The following is a 20034-nucleotide window of genomic DNA, read 5'->3' as shown; positions in this document are numbered from 1 at the left end:
TCAGTTGCTTGGCACAAATAGACAACCAATGATACTCACATTCACACCAACTAACATGCATGTTTTTTGCAATGAAGTTAATCCATGCCAGCATGTGAAGGACATGCCAACTGTATACACAGATGTTCCACTGGAGATTCAAACCCAGACCTAAAGGCAGATCTGCTAACCACAACCGCAACCACTAACCACCATGCCCCAGCTCATCACCCCACATCTAAAGGGGAGCCCAGTTTCATTTTGGACACTTATCATATCCATCCATTTTCTACCACTTATGCTGTTCAGAGTTCAACTGCTTCCCAGTTAACCGCAGGGTACATACAACCATTCACACTTATGGACAATTTAGAGTCTCCAAATACAGTCCAAGTCTACAAAGGACACATAGACTGGTTGGGCAAACTCTCATCTGAATATTATAGAAAGAGAACTTATAGAAAGAGTCGCGCATTGAATTAAAACCCAGCGTGGCTCCAGGCATACTGAAGTAACACTAAGGCCAGTATACAGCTCAGCTGTAGGGCTGATCATGCGTTTCCATCCACTAAATATGGGTGGTATTTTTGTGTTGTATCTGTTAATACTGCGGTGACTAATTTCCTTTGCAGCAGTACATACATCAGGGAGGACAGTTTCACCAAGTCACACCAAGTCACTTGTAACTCTCGTGACTCTCTTGTGATGAATTTGTCTCCTGGAACTTATCACTCATCTGTTAATCACTGCAGTTGCACATTGTTAAGTGGTGCATGGTCAGTTTTAAAGGTTAATTTTCCACATTTATCTTTGGATATAGGAACATTTTGTTCTTAATTCTATCATCTTCCATTATCCAGGTGGCCAGTCACATATGGGGTGCCATACTCCCGGCTAATAGTCACTAGAGATCTCTTATCCATCCATTCATCCGTTTTTTACGGCTTATCCTGTTCAGAGTGGCAGGGAGCTGGATCCTATCCCAGCTGACTTCGGGCAAAAGGTGGACTACACCCTGGAGTCTCCAGTCAAACTAAGATTATTAGCTGATTAAAACCATTAAACGACTCATGCATGAAAATAAATCCTTCCTCGCTCACAGGCAGCTCATATTCGGTGGGTGTATTGTCATGAGCAGGACATTGTTGCACTGTTGTCGTGGGTTCTGCAGTTTAAGATTTTCCACAGTGGAAAGCGTCTTAGCGCCACCACCTACACAACATTTCACAATGCCGTCCTTGTAATCATTCCACCCAACAGAATCTGGGAATGTATTTGGTAAACTGTCGCGCTGCTTGGTGGTATACATGGGAAACAGTGGTGATGTGGAAGTATGGTATGCTACTGTGCTTTCATTAAATAACACCACTATTGGCCTGCCTAGTTAACATTTCGCCTACTTTGGGGATATACAGTCACCCCTTGCCATTATCGCAGTTTCGTGGTTGAATACAAACTTATCATTAGTACAAAGAAATTAATACAAATTGTACATATTCTTGGCCTAAATGAATCATTTTCTAGCAAAAAAATGGCTAAATGAACCAAAATACAAATATAAGGCATTCAGAAGACGCATTTAAAGACACGATATGTCGTATTCTACAGTAATGTTACTGTAGCAACAGGTGTATTGTACCTGTGTAGTTCTGAGCTGCTGTTTATAGTGTGGGCTGTAGAGGGCAGTGATGGTCTGCATGCTCAGTTAGAGCTAGCTTTTAGGAAATAAGTCAGCAGAAGAAGGGAACGAGGAAGTGTTGAACTGTTCATGCTATGTTTTGAGCATCTGCCTGTAAGACATAGTGCCCTGGGTCTATGACATTTTGTCATTCAGCTGCCATTAGATTGCATTGATGAGACGACAGCCACTGCAGGATGTGCGCTGTCCAGAAAAAAAAACCTCTCCCAATGCTAACATGTAAGTCTATGTTATGTCTTATTTAGCTCCAATATGTCTTATTTTATTTTATCTTATCTTATTTTCGGGCCACACTGTGGGTGAGTGGATAGCATGTTGGCCACACAGTCAGGAGATCTGGAAGATCTGGGTTTGAATCTCTGTGTGGAGTTTGCATGTTCTCCCGGGCGTGCGTGGGTTTTCTCCGGGTACTCCGGTTTCCTCCCACATTCCAAAACCATGCATGTTAGGTTATTTGGAGACTCTAAATTGTCCATAGGTATGAATGTGAGTGTGAATGGTTGTTTGTCTATATGTGCCCTGCGATTGGCTGGCGACCAGACCAGGGTGTACCCCGCCTCTCACCCAAAGTCAGCTGGGATAGGCTCCAGCATACCCGCGACCCTAGTGAGGATAAATGGCATAGAAATTGGATGGATGTCTTATTTTCTGTTATTATGTCTCCTATATTGGGTAAGATGAGTGTAAAGGTGTGTTACTTCATGTCGAGGGCTCTAATAATATTAAAAAACGTATTTAGAAGATTGAAAACAGGTGAGGAATTACTGTACAAGTTGCATTACTTCTGCAACTGTATGGCATCTGAATCACATTGCAAAACAAGACTATTTCCTCTTACTGAAAAAAGAACAGACAAATGTTTAACTGATGCCCAAGAAAGCCCCCCTGAGCCCTAAAGCAAAGTCAAATCTTTTGACTTCTTGTTCACAAAACTGGTGCAAATTGTCTTACTTCTTGCCATAAAGTAGATCATTCTTTTGAAGCCATTTAAACCTTTACCTTTGAGCTGACATCACTGAGAAACCCAAAAGCCCTTTATTGCATATAGGTCTGTCTGTATGTCACAAGCCCAACCTAATCACGTTATCAGTACTTTATCAGAGAACTCCACTTACATGGAACTCATTCAATCAATTTATGTCCCCGTGAGGATGTGCAGCAGAGCAACATTATGCAAACTCGAGTAGGTTAAAAATGTTCAGAATGATCCAACTGGAGGAAATAATAGCCACAGCCATCCTATTTGCTTACATTGATTGGTGTAAATTTTCAGAGCTTTTTAACACTGGTGTTTCTCTAAATGTTTTAATACATCGCCAACCGCCTGTTTGTCTCCAACTGCGTGCACACAGCAGGAGTGGCCACATGTTCCTGCTGGGTGCTGGTACCTGAAATATTCATGGTGTCCTTGTCAGAGTGGATTTCTGCAGCCTCACTGCACAAATCTCTGGAGTGAAGAGGTCTGAGGGAGGGGATTTGGGGCACCAGAGTCTGGAAGATGCCATGTTGCATTGCGCTTTTTAATCCGCAAACGTCACAGCTGCTTCACCATTATCATGTTGATATATCACCATTCCTTCCACCCTTCATTGCTGTTTGTTAGAGGTGTTAATTTAACAACGTGTCTGTCATTTGCAATGGTGTACAACTGCACTGCATCACTCGAAGGGCAAGTTTGTGGAAGTCTGAAGTAGTTGGGTTGTGGGGTGGCAGGGCGAGGTGTCTATAAAATTACAACGATAAAGCTGAACATATAAATATAAAGCATCTCAATTATGACTTCCCTAAGATACAACAAATGTATCTGTGACATTCAGTAAATGAAATGCATATAAACAAACGCACAAGCTTGACGCTAATTTACATTATACGCGCTAGTGATTAGCATTAGCAATTTACATGGCGATTTCAAGCACCTCCAAATATGACAGCTAGATCAAATTCCGTCTCCAAGGGGGGCATGAGAGAAAATAATGGAAAACCACTAGCGCAGGGGTGTCCAAAGTGCGGCCCAGGGCTGTTTTTTATTGGCCCTATGAAACATAATTTAACGAGAAAACTAAAACAACAAAAATGAGCAGTATTTTTACAAGAATAAAGTCAAAATATTGAGAAAAAAGTTGTCATTTAACAAAAAACTTCATAATATTATGAGCATAAAAAAACCCACATAATTTTAGTAGCACAAAGCTGATTTTTTTCTAAATAATAAAAAATAAACAACAAACACAGTTGTAATTTTTTTTTTTTACAAAGTTTGTAATTCAGGTTGCAGGAAAAGTTACAATGTTATGAGAATAAAATCCAAATATTATGAGAATAAAAACATAATTTTACAAGAGTTGAAATAGAAAATTCAAAAATACAGCAGAAATGGAAAAACAGCTGTAATTTAATGAAAATAAAGTCCAAATATTATGAGAAAAAAAGTCGTATTCTTAACGAGGAAAAAAGTTGCAATTTTACGTGAAGAATATTTTGAGGAAAAATAATGTAATTTTAGTAGCGCGGGGCTGAATTATTAAAAAGAAACATGTTATATTTTTTTACATTCATAATATTTTGCAAAAAACCCCAAAACAAAATAAATAAAAAGAACAAAGAGCAAAGTTTATTCTAATTAAAGGCATTTTTCACCTGTATCACAAAGCTGAGATGCAGTTTTTTCTTGAAATCATATAACTTCATAGCATATATCAGTGGCACCATAAAGTGGGGAAAAGTTAGGACAATTCCAAGGGCCCCTGACTGACAGAAATAAGCTAGCAGAGTGTTAGCATGTGTATTAGCCTATATTTTTCACCACCATTTAATCAGCGCAATTAAATGTTTAGCATGTATTATTAAATCAGTTGTCCCTCCCCCATTCACCAGATTTAACAACAGGTGAGTCAGCAGCAGCCCTGTCTCCTCATAACTTTACCCCTCCCTGTCCCGGTGAAGAAGGTGAGCAACACTGTATATTTATTGACATACAGTATCACTTGGTATCATTGCAGGGAGTCTGTGGGAATTAGAAAAAAAATATATTTTTTGTGATGACAGAAATTCAAACATTTATTTTTCCACATTATTTTCTTGCTGGCAGATTTAAAAGTTAATGTACTGTATATGTATATGTTTTTTTTCATCTCATAAATGTTCACAACATCTTGGAATTTTACAATTAAAATTACAGTGCGACTGTAAAAGATGGCCTTTAGCACACTTGTTATGTTCTCTTGCATCCTGTATGCAGACTGTTGCATGGGCAACTCACGAGCAGTAAATATTACACTGGTAGTATTGAACAATAACAAGCAAGACATTTGCAAACATTCAGAGTTGGAGTTATGTAAAGCTCTTATGGGCTCAGTTAAGGTTCTAGAGATGTGGTGACAACAGCTGCACGAGGGGGGGCCCAAGGTGGAGGTTTTTTCATGGGGCTCAGAATTCCTGGTGGCGCCTCTGGTATATATACATGCGTTGGTTTACAAAATATCTAATTGGCCCTTGGATTCTTTCATTCTTCAGTATGTGGCCGTCGGTGGAAAATGTTTGGACACCCCTGAGTGCACCTTATGTTGCGTCCAAACAGTGTTTATATGGGAAGACATTATGATGCCACTGTGGTACTGGATCTCATTTTTTGCAGGTGTACTTAATGAAATATCCCGTGGGTGTATATTCAGTGTTATGGTGGGTAAGTACTAGTAATTGTGTTGATTTTAGTGCAAATTGAATTCAGCCCACTGAGTCAGAAAATCCATTCTGTAGAAAATAAATCCAGAACCTAACATCAACACAATAAGCCTCACGAACGTAATAAGTCATTGTGTCCTTCTGTAGCTTTGCTTACACTAGTATTCCTATACTGAAGGTATTTGGTAACATACCCTTTTATTAGTTTACCTCTTCACAACCCACTTTCCTGTCCATATTTGTGGGGGGCGGAGGTCATCTATGGCAAAGCAAACAACAACCCGACAAAACAAATAAGAGGTGAAATGCAATGCAGGTGCCTCCTGGCAACCGGCAATCACTTCTTGCCAGCAATAATCTCTATTACCTTGCCAGGAATGTACCCCCCACATGGATGGATGCAGAACGTGTCCTTGGCGATTTAAAAAAAACAACAAAAAACAGCACAAGAGTTGTTTTAACGGATGAATTTACTTGATAAACCTTATCTGTTTCAGGGACTTCTTTACTTTGTGCATTGAGTCACTTACACACGCGCACAAATTCAGGTTCGCCACATACCACGCTTGGAGGTGCATTCACATACATTATAATAGCTTTGTAGAGAAGTGATTCATATCTTCTTGAACAATTAAACATATGTGCACTCATGTGCAGCTTTGAGCCTGGATGTTTCTTCTTCACTGACATCAACTCTTTCTCAGCCCAGTCTGCTGTCGGCACTTACAGCTAAATGCAATTTCAGCTCTGGTGAAAGCACAGATTAAAGCAGATTTATCCATCCTTCCATTTATCCATTTTCTATTACCACTTGCCTTCAGAGTTTGCGTGTTCTCCCTGTGCATGTCCCTGTGTGTGCATGTGTGGGCTTTCTGCGGGTACCCAAAAACCTTCATGTTAGGACAAATGAAGACTAAATTGTCCATAGGCGTGAATGTGAGAGTGAATGGTTGTTTGTCAATACTGTATGTGCCCTGCGATTAAACGACCAGTCCAGGGTGTGGCCTACCCCGCCTTTCGGCCTAAATCAGCTGGGATAGGCTCCAGCTTACTCATGATCCTATAAAGTGGCATAGAAAATGGAGAGATGGACATTCAATTTGGTCATCACATGAGTTGGAGTTGAGAAAAATAGCATTTTAGGGGGTTCTCCATGTATTTATATATACATATGATATTTTCTCACAGTTTATTTACATTTGGTGTTAGGACAAGTACAACTGCACGATTTAGTATTTTGTACACAGATTATATACAATTTTATGGGTGGGACGTAAAACATCATCGCAAATGTAATTACTTTAAAATATGCTACGTAAGAAAGTTATCTATTGCGTCGGGAAGTCGTGTTTTTATATAATAGCCTGCCTCTAATTCGTAAATTTCATCACATCAAAACTAGAGGACAGACACGTCCCCTTAGTGACGTCACTGGTGGCGTGGCCAGTGCGCAGCTTTAGTCGGGAGCGCGCCTCGCAGTCACAAAGCTGTACGTGTGTGCAAGCAGACTGGACTGTCCGCCACCGATACGAGGAGGAAGAAGACACCCAGCAACTAGCCAGAAAAGCTGCTCCTGAAGTCGCCTTGGTGCCATTTCTCCAGCCACAAACAACAAACTCTGAATTCTTATTAAATATGTCTAATATCGTCTGCTGTCAAACCCCTAAGGTAAGATAATGTGTCGATATACGCTGTCAAATGTGTCGTTAAATGTTTAAAATTGACCTTTTAGTATGGCTTATCTGGTGATGGATGTCCATCCCACAATGGATGGAAATGTCTGTCTTCACCCACCACCAGGTGGAAACTGCGGGGAATGGCCCGGCTTTTTTTCCCCCTTCATCCGTCGCCTACAATGTCGTACATTGAGAACATTCGTTTTGTCCTTCCTCGCCAGCCGACCCACCAGTGGAGAATGTTCGGGTGCCGAAAGTGGACACTGACAATAGACAGAGTGTCACCATTTGTCATTGTCTGCTTCGAGTCTTAATTCAGTGGGCCAACGTGCCAGTCTCGTGGTTGCCATTGTAGCCGAGCAGCAGGTTGTAGCCGGAAGGCTAACATCGACTGCTAAATGAGCACGTCCATCTCCGTTTCGAACGCGTCCCGCGCACTGGCAACGAGGAACGTTTCAGCGGTCTGTCCTTTTTAATGGCGCTCTTGTTACTCACTCTCCAGTGGCGGGATGTATGTGGTGGCACACCGCCAAGGCCCCGGTACATTCCTATAGCAGAGGACCGCGAAGGACATTGTGGCTAATATGTTGCTTAGCCGTCTTTGTGTGACAGCATTGCATGTCCTTTTCTATTTCATTATATAGTATTGAAATATTGTCATAGTACACCGAATTCTACAAAATGTATCAAAATGTCGTTAAGTGTTTAAAAATGGGCACCGTTGTACCGTCGACAAATCACTGTTGTCTTATTAGCTGTAGTATCATCAATTCGATTTTCATCATGTTAGCGGCTGATATTTTTTCCTGCTAGGCTAGTAATCATTTACTAGGTAATAGTGTAGGACATTACCATACGTTATTTCTCTACATATTTTTCTCTTAGGATTTGACTAATGTAGATGAGTACATTTTCTTAATACACGTCCAATCAAGCTCAATTAAACAAATATATATTTTTTTAACCCAGTATGTGTGTATATATATATATACTGTATTTGTACATTTTACTTGTGGAAATGCTTTCCCAAAGAGCGGTGCTGAATTTAATTGTGCAAAGCATCGGTATACTCCTCCCTTTATATTTCCTACACCAGTTTAATTGATGCAGTACCTTTACATTTCCTACACCAGTTTAATGGATGCAGTACATTTCCATTAAAACGAGGCGACATCCTGCAGTAAACTATTCTCGCCACGTGAGGGAGCTCTAAAAGAGGCATGTACTTTTGTGCTTAACTAGTCACATGGAAACATTGAGCTATGCTCTGTGGCCTCCAACCCCCCTTTTATTTCCTTTGCTCCATTTTATTCCCTGGTTGTCAACAATGAAGCTATTATTATTTTGAGTTATGACCTGACATTTCTGTCTTTGTAAATTGCCGTTTTGTGGCAATTTTTACTTGTGTAAAATCACTTTTTGATTTGTAGTGTCCTCTGCCTGCTCAGCAATTTCTTTGTTTTAAATAATTTTTATTCTTGGGTCACTGTGTGGTAGTTTCCAAACATTGCACAAGAGCATCAGTTTACACAAGGTTGATTTAATTCGCAACAATGCGGTACAAATTGTTTATGCTTTTGGTGTGGGTGTCGCTTGCTTGTGGATCAAGTCAGCAGACTGCTACGACGGACTCAGCCATGCGAAAGATTGCAGCTAAAAGCCTTCACAAGTCGTCTTCTGAAAGTAGTTGCATAATCGGTTAGAACTGGGTCACTGTTTCCACCAGCCACACACAGACTGGGAGAATTATAACTTTGAGTGCCAGTGCCGCTGTACATGTGGTTTAGTGGATTACAAAGAGACTACAGTGTATGGAGAGCGGCGTGATGGATGGGTTTCCCCTGTAAAATGTTGACACTTGTTATTTTTATTCATCTCTTTAGCCAGTTTGCCAACCCCAAGGCAATTTCCTGGCATATTTCCTCTTCCCTTGCTGACTGTTATCACGGCCCTGTACAGTTTGTCCACATTTATTTATTTTTTTGTGGAAGTTTTGATAGTTACTCAAACCCGAAGAGACTTAATTAGATATTTTAAAGATAAATAATGCAATACGTTGAAAGTTGGGTTCAAACTACATTTCGGTGCTAAGTTAAGTAGGTAGGTAATTTTTTTTTTGAGTGAATTTGATTTGGCGTGCATTAAATGCAACAAGTGAACGTCTTGTGGTCATATGGTGGCACTGGCACATGTGCCCTCATGTGCTGGCCTTTTCATAGGTCAATGTGTCAGAAAGTGTTCCTATAGGGTGGAGCCAGCGAAAGGGGGCTAGTCTAAAGTTAAGGTGGAGTCGCTTGCCTCTGAGTGAGATGAGACAGCTGATGCCATGAGACTGATTTTAAAAGCACTCGTTTGGCGTGGTGGGACCAATCAGTAGGTGTGGACAAAAAGATAATTTATGTTCACTGCTTTGGATTTTTTTTGCATTTTGCATAGCCTTGTTGGAAATTTGAGATTCCCATTTTGCTCTTCAAATGAAAAGATGAAGCAACTGCATCAAAGATCAGATGAGCTGGTTTTATTTTTTTGAGTGCAAATAGGCATTTTGGAGATGCAGTCCTGCCACATATTTGACTGATGAAAGGAAGCAGTGTGTTCAATGTATTGTTTCCATCATTTTTCAAGGGGCATTGTATCATGCTAGAGTTCGAAGAGGCAGCATGAAATTTATAATATGCTGCCTTTCGGTCATTTTTACTCCTTGTCTCCTTTCTCCTCCAGGTTATAATGTATGACCAACACAGAATAAGAACAACTCTATAGCCAACGGGTTCCCGAGGACTTGATTACAGTCGCTTCAAGCCTGATAGTTTGCTGGGGTGGAAGCCCTCCCCCTCCCGTCTGCTGCCGCCTGTGTTGTCGACTGGCATTTCTTCTGACACCTTTCCCATCCCACTCCTTGGGTGAAGACGACCGGAGTTTCCCTGGAATCTCTTGTCTACTTTGCCTGTTGCCTGATTTTCATTTCCTGTTCTACTATTGCCGTGGCACTTCCCTGGATTTGAGCTACTCCTCCATTAGGTAAGATTGTGAGAAATGTTTGATTGCAAAGCACAATGGATGTTCCCAGCACTCAATCTTTACTCATCAATGAATAAATCTGGCTTTAACAATGGCTACGTTTACATGCAGTCAAATGACCCGATCATAACCGAAATATTAGCAATAACCCTGCTGCGCACGGCAATGTAAACACCAATAACCCTTTTGAAAAAACGGAATATACTCATATTCCAGTTTTTAAAAACTCGAATATTACCCCTGGGTTAATCCTTTTCTAACCCGAAAATCAGGTCATGTATACGCCGGATATCCCGATCAAAAGGGACATTCATTTGTGTTCTGCGCATGTTCTATTGGAAAGGAATCTTGTCTTTGGCAGGAACCTACTAGTAAACATGACGACACGCAAAACCCCACACTTTCGGAGCAAGGGGGGAAACAAGCCATCTCGTTAGTGTGGTGAAAGACAGGAACATTATGTCTTTTATTGACGGTAGAAAGTACTACCATAGCGAAGCAGAGTTTGTACGAACACATGTTCAAATGTGTCCGGGGGGCTCTGGGTATAGCATGGCTGTGGATGGCACAGCTCCGGCTCCATTTTGTATTTCTACACGTTCTCGCCTTTCATTAATGAAGAAAGTGAGACAGAATAGTGTCAAGTACTGGTGGTGGGTCAGTAGCAGCACCAAAACACAAAGGCGTTCATCATCCGCCGTGCTGGTATTGTTGTTTTTAGAAACGGGGAAAAAGATGCGGAAATGACGCACATTGCGTCATGTTTTCCGTGCGTCAAGAAGTTGTCCGTGCAGGGTTTTTTTCCCCCCCCCACGTCGCTCATGTAAACGGGTTATTCCGAATGTTTCCGAAACCGGAATATTGACCTTAACCCGAATATTGACTGCATGTAAACATAGTCAATGTTGCATCACTGACTGCATGCAAAACTATAAAGATTGACCCTCATGTATTGTACATTGTCATTTATCTAAGACCAAGAATGATAGCGCAGCATCATGTTAATGTTTTAACTGATCTTTTCATCAGGCATACACCCAAATTCAGCCAAAATGATTCCGAATGGTTATCTGATCTTTGAGGATGAGAGTTTCCTGGATTCCACTGTGGCGAAAATGAACGCTCTGAGAAAGAGCGGTCAGTTCTGCGATGTTAGACTGCAGGTATGATCTAAATGCAAACTCACACAACCCTAACACCATGCGCTGGCACCTTTTTTTTTTTTTTTTTTTTTTTCCACTGTAACGTAAAAAAGAGCTTTGTACTGAGAGCTTGCAGATGGAGGGGACTGAAACGGACATGCTTGGGGATGAGATTTTTAGTTTAAACACACAATCTGGAGTTCACTGTTTGTTTGTTTTTTGTTTTTTTACATATATGAAACCTAGTTTAGATTTACTAGAACAGGAAATGAAAGACTACTGTGGAATGCTGAGTGCTCATGTTTTGATATCACAAGTCTGACTGTGTGCCTTCCATTTACGATAGACATCCCTGGCAAATGTGATTATACTCCCATTTTGGGCAGTCTGAGAGTGATATGAAAATTAGACCTGATTATACTTCAATTTTGGCCAATCACGTAACACATTGGAATTGTATCCTGTTTTGACAAAAACACACAAATGGACCGTAGGAACCAAAACAATGACTGAACCATAATAGTGGCTGAAATTTGAATGAAGGGAACCACTCAGTCTGGCCAAATGCTTTGTTGTTCATGGTCAAAATATTTGCTTGTTTAAATAAAACTCCCCCCAACCCCCAGGTATGTGGTCATGAGTTGATGGCTCATCGTGCTGTGTTGGCTTGCTGCAGTCCATACCTGTTTGAGATCTTCAACAGTGACATTGAACCACATGGAGTGTCTCACGTCACTTTTGAGGACTTGGACCCAGAGGCTGTGGAGATCTTGCTCACCTATGCCTACACTGCCCAGTTAGTAGCTGTTATTGCCTTTTCAATTTTATTTTAAATAGGAATTCTCCTAATGGATAGTGGAAAAATCTTGAACTTGGTGTACAACTTGTTTTCATGTGTAACCCAGGCTGAAGGCAGACAAGGGGCTGGTCAAGGATGTGTACTCAGCTGCTAAAAGGTTCAAGATGGAGCGAGTCAAACAGGTTTGATTTCAGTATTCCGCTTTGCTATACTCAGATGCGTGATTGATTGAAGCCAAGATTACTCACACATCTCCAAATCCTCAGATTTGTGGTGACTACCTGCTGTCTAAGATGGATTCCCAGAACGCCATTTCCTTTCGAAACTTTGCCAGCTCAATGGGAGATGCTAGAGTTTTGGCCAAAGTAGATGCCTACATCCAAGATCACTTACTGGAGGTGTCCGAACAGGAGGACTTCCTCAAACTTCCCCGCCTCAAGGTGAAATATTTGTTGTGTTCATGCATGCTTTCAGTTCTTGCAGTTCAGTCATTCAAGTGTTGGCACGGACATCTTGTGTGGGGGCATATGTAGTCACACAGACCTGTGTGGTTATAAGCATGTCTTAGGAACGTGCAACCCAGCTGCTCAGACACATCCTCAGTGGCTTATTTCTGACTGATTTATTCTTGTCCACTTGTACTGCCGTATTAGTGCAGCAATGATGCAGCAGTCTTAACGTTGACTGACACTGGATAATCTTAGTATTTTTACTGTTCGGACTTGAACAGCCTTTTACAGGCAAAGCCCTCTTTTGAATACATTTAAAATATTGCACTGATGGCATTTTTCGCAGCAGTTTGCAGTGTCTTGCATTTTTATGTGGCACATTAGTTTCATTAATGTTGACAAGAATCACAGCCTAACTGTGAACGTAGTTGATTAACTGATCTTTTGTTTGAATGTTCAGTCAAGGGACTATTTGGTTTTATGGAAACTGACCTTTTGGAAACTTTTTTTTTTTTTTTTTTTTTTACATGCAAAACCAAATGGCCAATAAATTTGTCTTTTGAGAATAACAAGTATTTACATATTGTATGATTGCCAGCATTTAGACCACTCATTGGTAATTTTGAAACGCAAAAGTGACCCAAATTACTAAAAATCTAGAGTTTTGTTGCAGAAAGCACATTTAATCTGATGAGTAATTTAAAAACAGCCTACAGCCAAAATGTTGTGTGTGTGTGTGTGCAGTCAAATAGGAATTGTATACGGATGTATGGAAGTTTTGAGACTTGTGTTTTCCACATGCATGTGAACTAAACTCCACTCTCACTCTGTTCACAGTTAGAAGTAATGCTAGAAGACAACCTGACCCTGCCCAGCAATGGCAAGCTTTACTCCAAGGTGCTAAACTGGGTGCAGCGCAGCATTTGGGAGAATGGAGAGCAACTGGATCAACTCATGGAGGAGGTCAGTAGCACAGTGTGCAGTTTTACCTCTGACAGATCTTCATCCTCCCCCCCCCTCCTTCTGACTCCTCCTGTTTTTGACATTAAGAAGTCATTAAGGGGGCTGATAGAAATAGCATGCTGTTGTCATGCTGCTATGTCAGGATTGTTCTTTTCCCTCTGATTTGTTGAGGTTTTTGCAGTAAGAAACTGTATGCCTGAACCATGCCACAAATTAGAGGTGAGCCCAAAAGAGCCCCTGTTTGCTCTTTTATTTTTTTGTTTTGTTTTGTTTTCCATTCTTCTCCTTTTGGGTTGTAGTTGATTTTTCTTCCAACCCCATCTAAGTATTACAGTGCTCTTCTCCTGTGAAACACAGAGAAAGGTTCTTGAAGGTTTGACCCTTTATTCATCTGTTTCACTGCCACTTGACTATCTGAACAGGTGCGTGTTGTTGCTCCAGAACTAACAGGCACTCCTCCCCATTGATTTATCTCTCCTGTAGGTTTATTTGCAGCAGCAAGGGACCAGACTGAGGAGCCGGGACTGAGCCACCAGGGTAATGAGTCAGAGAAAAGAGAGGTGCACTACTGCCTCTCAGCAGCCTCTCTTTGCAGCCAAGCAACACTGTGCTCCCATCTGTCCATGCCTATTGCACACATGCTTCACATTTTTCACCGTAGAGGAAAAGCTGATTCTTTCGACGCCACCAATGCATCTTTACTACCCAAAATACGAGCTAAAAACCACTCAAAATTTGGCACCAGAAAGACATTTGGCTACGGGGCATTATTATCACCATTTTTAAAGATAGTTTTTAAACCCCCTTCCCATTTTTTTCTTTTAAAAAGCCTTTGATTGCACTTCCTTGATGTACCCTTGAATGGGTGGTTAACAATTGAAGATGTGTGGAGAATTTTCAAGTCTGACTTGAAATGAAGAGGTGCACTTTCTTTTGGGGAGTAATACAGCTGCAGTGTACTCCTGTTATATCATCTGTATTTGACTGCCTATAGTGGCTGCTATCACAATGAGAAGCTCCTTCAGCTGGAGGACCGGTTTCCAAGCAGCAGACCAAGTGAGGGGGCTTGTGTAGCCCCTCTTGATGCTTTACAGAAGATCTTGCTGAATGGAGTCTGTCATTCTTCACCCGTTCCCTCTTTGTTTTTAGATGCAATTTAGGGCGATCCCTTGCCAGGCACCTTCTTGGGCTCAAACGTTGAATCCGCTCTGTGCCTCGGCTGCAGTCTGTTAAGCAAAGCCAACACGTTGTCCAAGCAACTGAAGTTGAAGGACTCTGTCCGTCTCTTTCCTCCTCTTCACAGCACTGCCCTCTTCTAATCCCCTTCATGCTGGGGTTTCATGTTTGTTGCCATGGAGACAGCCACATGGGTGTGTTGTTCCTGTTTGTCTTTCAGGTGCAAATGCTGTACTACTCACCTGACCATAAGCTGGTGGATGGAGGGCTGGTGATTGAGGGGCACACTGAGGTGTTTGGTGGCGAGGAGGACCACCTTCAGTTTGTGCAGGTACTCAACAAGCGTGTGCCCAGCTTCACTGCAATGGAGACTATTTACCACATGTTGTCTGCAGTGTTTATAGCTTATGCTTGGCCATGCAAAAACTACCTGGAAGATAAGGTTCATTCAATGCTCCTATTTAGCCACTATGTAAACAATTGGAGCTAGACTATGTCTGAGCATACATTAAAATTTGAAGTAACGGCCTCAGGTATGCCAGCGCTTGGAATTGTGTAGTGGACTGGATTTTGACGGCAGGGCAGCGTTGTTGGTGTGAAGATGTTGTTGTTACGTGATAAGGAGTAGGCACTGGTGTGGTTAGCTGGTGCTGGGCATCATTGGGCCTGTGGTGTGTGCATGTGTGTGTGGAGCGAGCTTGGCTTCTGTAGCTGCGCTGTGCTCTTGCAGAAGAAGCCAGTACGAGAGAGCACCCAGAGACAGATGAGCTGCAGTTCCTCGGGAAGCCTTTCACCCTCCAACCAAGCAGCAAATGCTCCCAAACAGACCACCAGGAGAGAGTGGAAGTACATTGCCTCTGAGAAGACGACAAGTAAGACCTCTTCAACTATTCCTCCACAAATATGAGAGCAAACATTGTCCCCTGTTAATAACAATGATCGCTCTTCTTGTAGACAACACCTACCTATGTCTGGCTGTGTTGGATGGTGTGTTGTGTGTGATCTTCTTGCACGGCCGCAGCAGCCCTCAGACCTCCCCCTCCGCCACCCCCTGCCTGCTAAAGAGCCTCAGTTTTGAGGCCCAGCCCGAGGAGTTGGAGGAGCAACCGTTGTCACCCATGCATTATGCTCGCTCCGGCCTTGGCACCGCAGCCCTCAATTCGAGGCTCATCGCAGCAGGTTGGTACTGATGGAGCTTGACTAATATACTGTATAAGAATGCTTCACCTGCAGATTATATATGTGCAGTATATGCACAGTGGTACCTCGGGTTTCCTTCATTTGTTCCAGAATGTTGGATGAAAACCTAAACATAGAAAAACCGAGGCAATTTTTCCCATGGGAAATAATGGAAGTACAATTTGTTCCAGACACCCAAAAATATTAACAAAAAATTAGGGCTGTCAATCGATGAAAATATTTAATCTCATTTTTGTCGATAGAGAACTCATAATTAATCGCAGACAACTCATAATTAATCGCAGATACACGTTTGATCTACAAAAAGTAGGGATGTAAAAGATTTGATACGCATCCCACTTGGTCCTTGAACGAACCATCAAATTTTGTCCCACAGTGCACAGACTGCTATACTGTATTTTTCCCGTTTTTCTTTCACATCATATTTGGCCGGAAATGCTGATACTGTGCATAAAGTTAAGATTTGATTACGTTATTAGTGTTAATGTGCATATTTTTCATTTTTTCATCTGAAAATCTTTCCCGGTGACTAGCTAGCGCGCTGCTAATGCTATTTACATGCATTCTCGTCTTCAGTCATGGTCACATTGACGCAAGTCTCCAAATAGCTGTCCTCTGCTATGCCTGCTGGTAGCCAGCAGCTCGTAACCCAAATTTTTACTCGCAGTTCAAAGCAAAAAAAAAAAAAAAATCTGCAGAGAAACGACTCGCATCTTTATAAAAAAATAAAATAAAATAAAATATAAAGTTGGGACACTTGTATGCCAAGGTGCCACACTATAAATGACAATAAAAAAAATGGCAGTACTCCTGTAATTTCTCACTTTTTTCCTGCCAGTCCACATACTACGTGACGAACGCTTGCAGTATTCACACAATACCTTTTTTGTTCTTGTGGAGAGAGCCATCTGCCAGGGCTTTGAAGCAAAACCTATCATTCAAAATACCCTTTTCTTTTTCCATTTCTGCTCAATATTTGTTCCCGCTTGTGGATCCACATCCACCCCTGCATTTCCTCGAACTACGGTGTGGGCCAAGGGTCAAACAGGCCGTGCGCATGTTAATCGCGCGGCCCAAAAAAAAATCCGTTAACGCATTAACTTTGACAAACCTACAAAAAAAATACATTTATAGAGAATAATTATAGTTTTACAGTCAAAACAATGCAAAATAATTCCATAAATGTATGTATGACTTGATGCGGACTTTGCGTACATCCTGGCAAGATGGAATTCAATAGTGTTGCTCACCTTCTTTATCAAATCAACGTCACTCGGGACTTTTATTTTGGCTCCTGGCAGTTTATTTAGCAGCCGCATTCAATAACGTTTAAGTCAGCATTTTTGGGCACTAAATTTCTCAAAACATTACAGCATAGGGCAAACGGACTAGTTAACTTGCAATACTGTCTGGAACAAATTTTGGGGTAAAATGGAGATGAAAACTATTATTAAATTATACGAAAACTAAAAGGTTTGACTGTTGAGGTTATGACAAAATGACTTTGACTAGCGCGGCATTTCAAAGTAGCCAAACAAGTAGGAGGAAAGTTGACTCTTATTTTCCATTGGATTTGTGATGGAAGCTTTGTAATTTTCTGCAGGCGGCTACAACCGAGAGGAATGTTTGAGGACTGTGGAGTGCTATGACCCCAAGGAGGACCGCTGGACCTTCATCGCTCCCATGCGAACTCCAAGGGCTCGTTTCCAGATGGCTGTGCTCATGGTATCCAGTACGATGTCACGTACACATTCCCAAAGATGATTATTACTCAGCGGCTGCTCCACCCTGCAGGGTCATCTCTATGTGATTGGCGGTTCTAATGGACATTCTGACGAGCTGAGCTGCGGGGAGATGTACGATCCGCACGCCAATGAGTGGGCTCAGGTGCCAGAGCTGAGGACAAACCGCTGCAATGCAGGTAGGTGTGCCTGGTATGCGTTCATTTTAAAGTAGTTACCTCTCCTTGCTAACTTGTTCTCTCTCTGAAGGTGTCTGCTCCCTGAACAACCAGCTCTACGTTGTAGGAGGGTCAGACCCCTGTGGGCAGAAAGGACTGAAGAACTGCGATGCTTTTGACCCAGTGAGCAAAACCTGGTCCAACTGTGCCCCCCTCAACATCAGTACGTGACTGCACACGGTTTTCCCTCAGACTTGAGCTAAAATGGCTTCCAAAGGTGTTTTTATATCTGGAAAAATGGTTTATTTTCAGGGCGGCACCAGGCTGCAGTGTGCGAGTTGGATGGCTTTATGTATGTGATCGGCGGGGCGGAGTCCTGGAACTGCTTGAACACCGTGGAACGCTACAACCCTGAAAACAACACCTGGAGCCTGATAGCGCCAATGAATGTGGCTCGCAGGGGGGCCGGCGTGGCAGTCTCTGCTGGTAAGCTACCAATGAAGGTGGACCGGGTCAACTAAAAGACGAAACATGTTGACTGGGTTGTCCCGACTGTCCAGGCAAACTCTTTGTGGTTGGCGGCTTTGACGGCTCCCACGCGCTGCGCTGCGTGGAGGCGTACGACCCGGCCCGCAACGAGTGGCGGATGCTGGGAAGCATGACCACGTCTCGCAGCAACGCGGGCGTGGCCATGCTCGGCGACACCATCTACGCTGTGGGCGGCTTCGACGGAAACGAGTTCCTGAACACGATGGAGGTGTACAACCCCGAGACAGATGAGTGGACCGACTGCACCAAGCCCCTCGCCCCCCTATCTGAGTGAAGGGTTAGGAAGTTTCACAGCGCTTCACCTTTTTTCCAAACTAACAGGCTTAGTGATGTAATCAATGTTTCGTGATGTGTGTGTGTGTGTGTGTGTGTGTGTGTGTGTATGAGAGAGAGAGAGTGGATGAGTGGTTGTTTTGGTGGGGTGGAAGGGTTCTAGGACGAGGGGTCTTCAATGAAGACTAGCTTATATTTAGTGGGGTGGGGCTCGTTGCCCAAAGCAACATGAATGAAGCCTTTTCATAATGCGTACATTGTTCTACGTGCTGTATATATCGTTACTCATTCCTGTCATATGCCAACACTTACTACACTTATACACTTAGTGCTTTTCTTTTTCTCTTCAGAGTGGAAGAGTTTGTCACTTTGGAAGGTTTTCAGATGAAGCGATCTACTACCGATCACTTAGAAAGCGGAAGTGATGGAGAATGGATCTGTTGCGGATGTCATTTTGCTCACGCACTAAAGGTTGATGATTTGAAGCCTTATTCACTGTGCAAGTTCATTAACACCTGTAAAGGAATTGTGTGTGTGTGTGTGTGTGTGGCATTTTCAAGCAGCTGGATTGTGTTTTGAATCTGAATAATGGCCTTTTTATATTTTTATACACTGCAGCGTTCTCAAAACTTAGTAGCAGACAGCTAAAGTCAATAAATCTAACCAGTGCCAGTTTTAGTTAAGTTTTATTGCGCACAAAACATGCACAGCCAAGCTTCTGCTAACCAAACATTACTAATGTGATTTAACTCGTGTACGTAGATGCAGTTTACTGAAAATTGTCAATTTTATTTCTGGAAGGGTGTTCAGATTTAAATTCACATTTGTAATATTTCTTAATAAATCATGAAAATGGAATTTGTTTCTGCCTATCCTTGAGCATTGGATGCAGGAGCGACAAAGCCTCCACCAGCGTTGCAGCAGCGGAATCCCTCCTTTTAAGCTTTATTTAGCACCTAGCCTCTCGCTCAAAGGTCAGGTCACGTCTGATCGACCACGCTAAGCCACGCGTTTCCTGCTCAAGATGACCTAAGCTGGCTGCGACCTCAACAGAATGACACGACGGACCTGTTTGAGCAGATTCCTCGGATGACATTTGCTTCCTGCTGTAATTTACCCCGACCTAAATTCACAAACCTTTCCAGGCTACAACTAAGATAATCCATACTTTAACAACATAGTTGGATAAGAGCTACATGCCTTGTTATGATGCTACAATACAACCAATATAATAAATACCTTGGCCACAGCAAGGTAGTCGGTGCTTCACACTGACCATGACCCAATTGAATTCACCCACTCACTTCCTCCTGCGTGACGCATGATGCTCCAGGCAGTGTCATTGCTGACGTCTCCCAACACAGCGCACGCTAATTCCTTCCAGTCACACGTGCACCCGCAATCAGTTTGGATCACACACAGCATGTGTGCTGTACAGTGTTCCCTCGTCTATCAAGGGGAAATCTCAGAAGTAGCCAACTTTACTGGTTTACAATTATATACGTTTTAAGGCTTTAAAACCCCTCA

General features: G+C 42.3%; 2 protein-coding genes across 7 annotated transcripts in view; one reads left to right on the top strand and one right to left on the bottom strand.

The window, feature by feature from the left end:
* The window catches only part of hmcn1 (hemicentin 1), a 146904-nt gene that overhangs the window by 126309 nt on the left and 561 nt on the right, over window positions 1-20034 (bottom strand). The window lies entirely within an intron of this gene.
* Window positions 6827-19365, top strand: ivns1abpa (influenza virus NS1A binding protein a). 3 transcript variants are annotated; one of them, XM_054789970.1, is made up of 15 exons: window positions 6827-7027; window positions 9757-10056; window positions 11086-11219; window positions 11825-11994; window positions 12104-12179; window positions 12264-12437; window positions 13284-13409; window positions 14806-14916; window positions 15316-15457; window positions 15540-15764; window positions 17389-17510; window positions 17580-17706; window positions 17777-17908; window positions 17998-18171; window positions 18246-19365. In XM_054789970.1, exons 3-15 carry the CDS (start codon window positions 11109-11111, stop codon window positions 18506-18508), a joined length of 1953 nt encoding a protein of 650 aa, XP_054645945.1. In that variant the 5' UTR covers window positions 6827-7027; window positions 9757-10056; window positions 11086-11108; the 3' UTR covers window positions 18509-19365. The 3 variants fall into 3 exon arrangements, with proteins under 3 accessions (XP_054645945.1, XP_054645947.1, XP_054645946.1); XM_054789971.1 differs by lacking the exon at window positions 6827-7027 and adding an exon at window positions 9336-9412; XM_054789972.1 differs by lacking the exon at window positions 14806-14916.

This window comes from Dunckerocampus dactyliophorus, chromosome 10 (genome assembly GCF_027744805.1).
Source record: "Dunckerocampus dactyliophorus isolate RoL2022-P2 chromosome 10, RoL_Ddac_1.1, whole genome shotgun sequence".
Taxonomy (NCBI): Eukaryota; Metazoa; Chordata; class Actinopteri; order Syngnathiformes; family Syngnathidae; genus Dunckerocampus; species Dunckerocampus dactyliophorus.
Note: the sequence above shows the minus strand (reverse complement) of the source record. Positions and strands in the feature narration are given on the sequence as shown.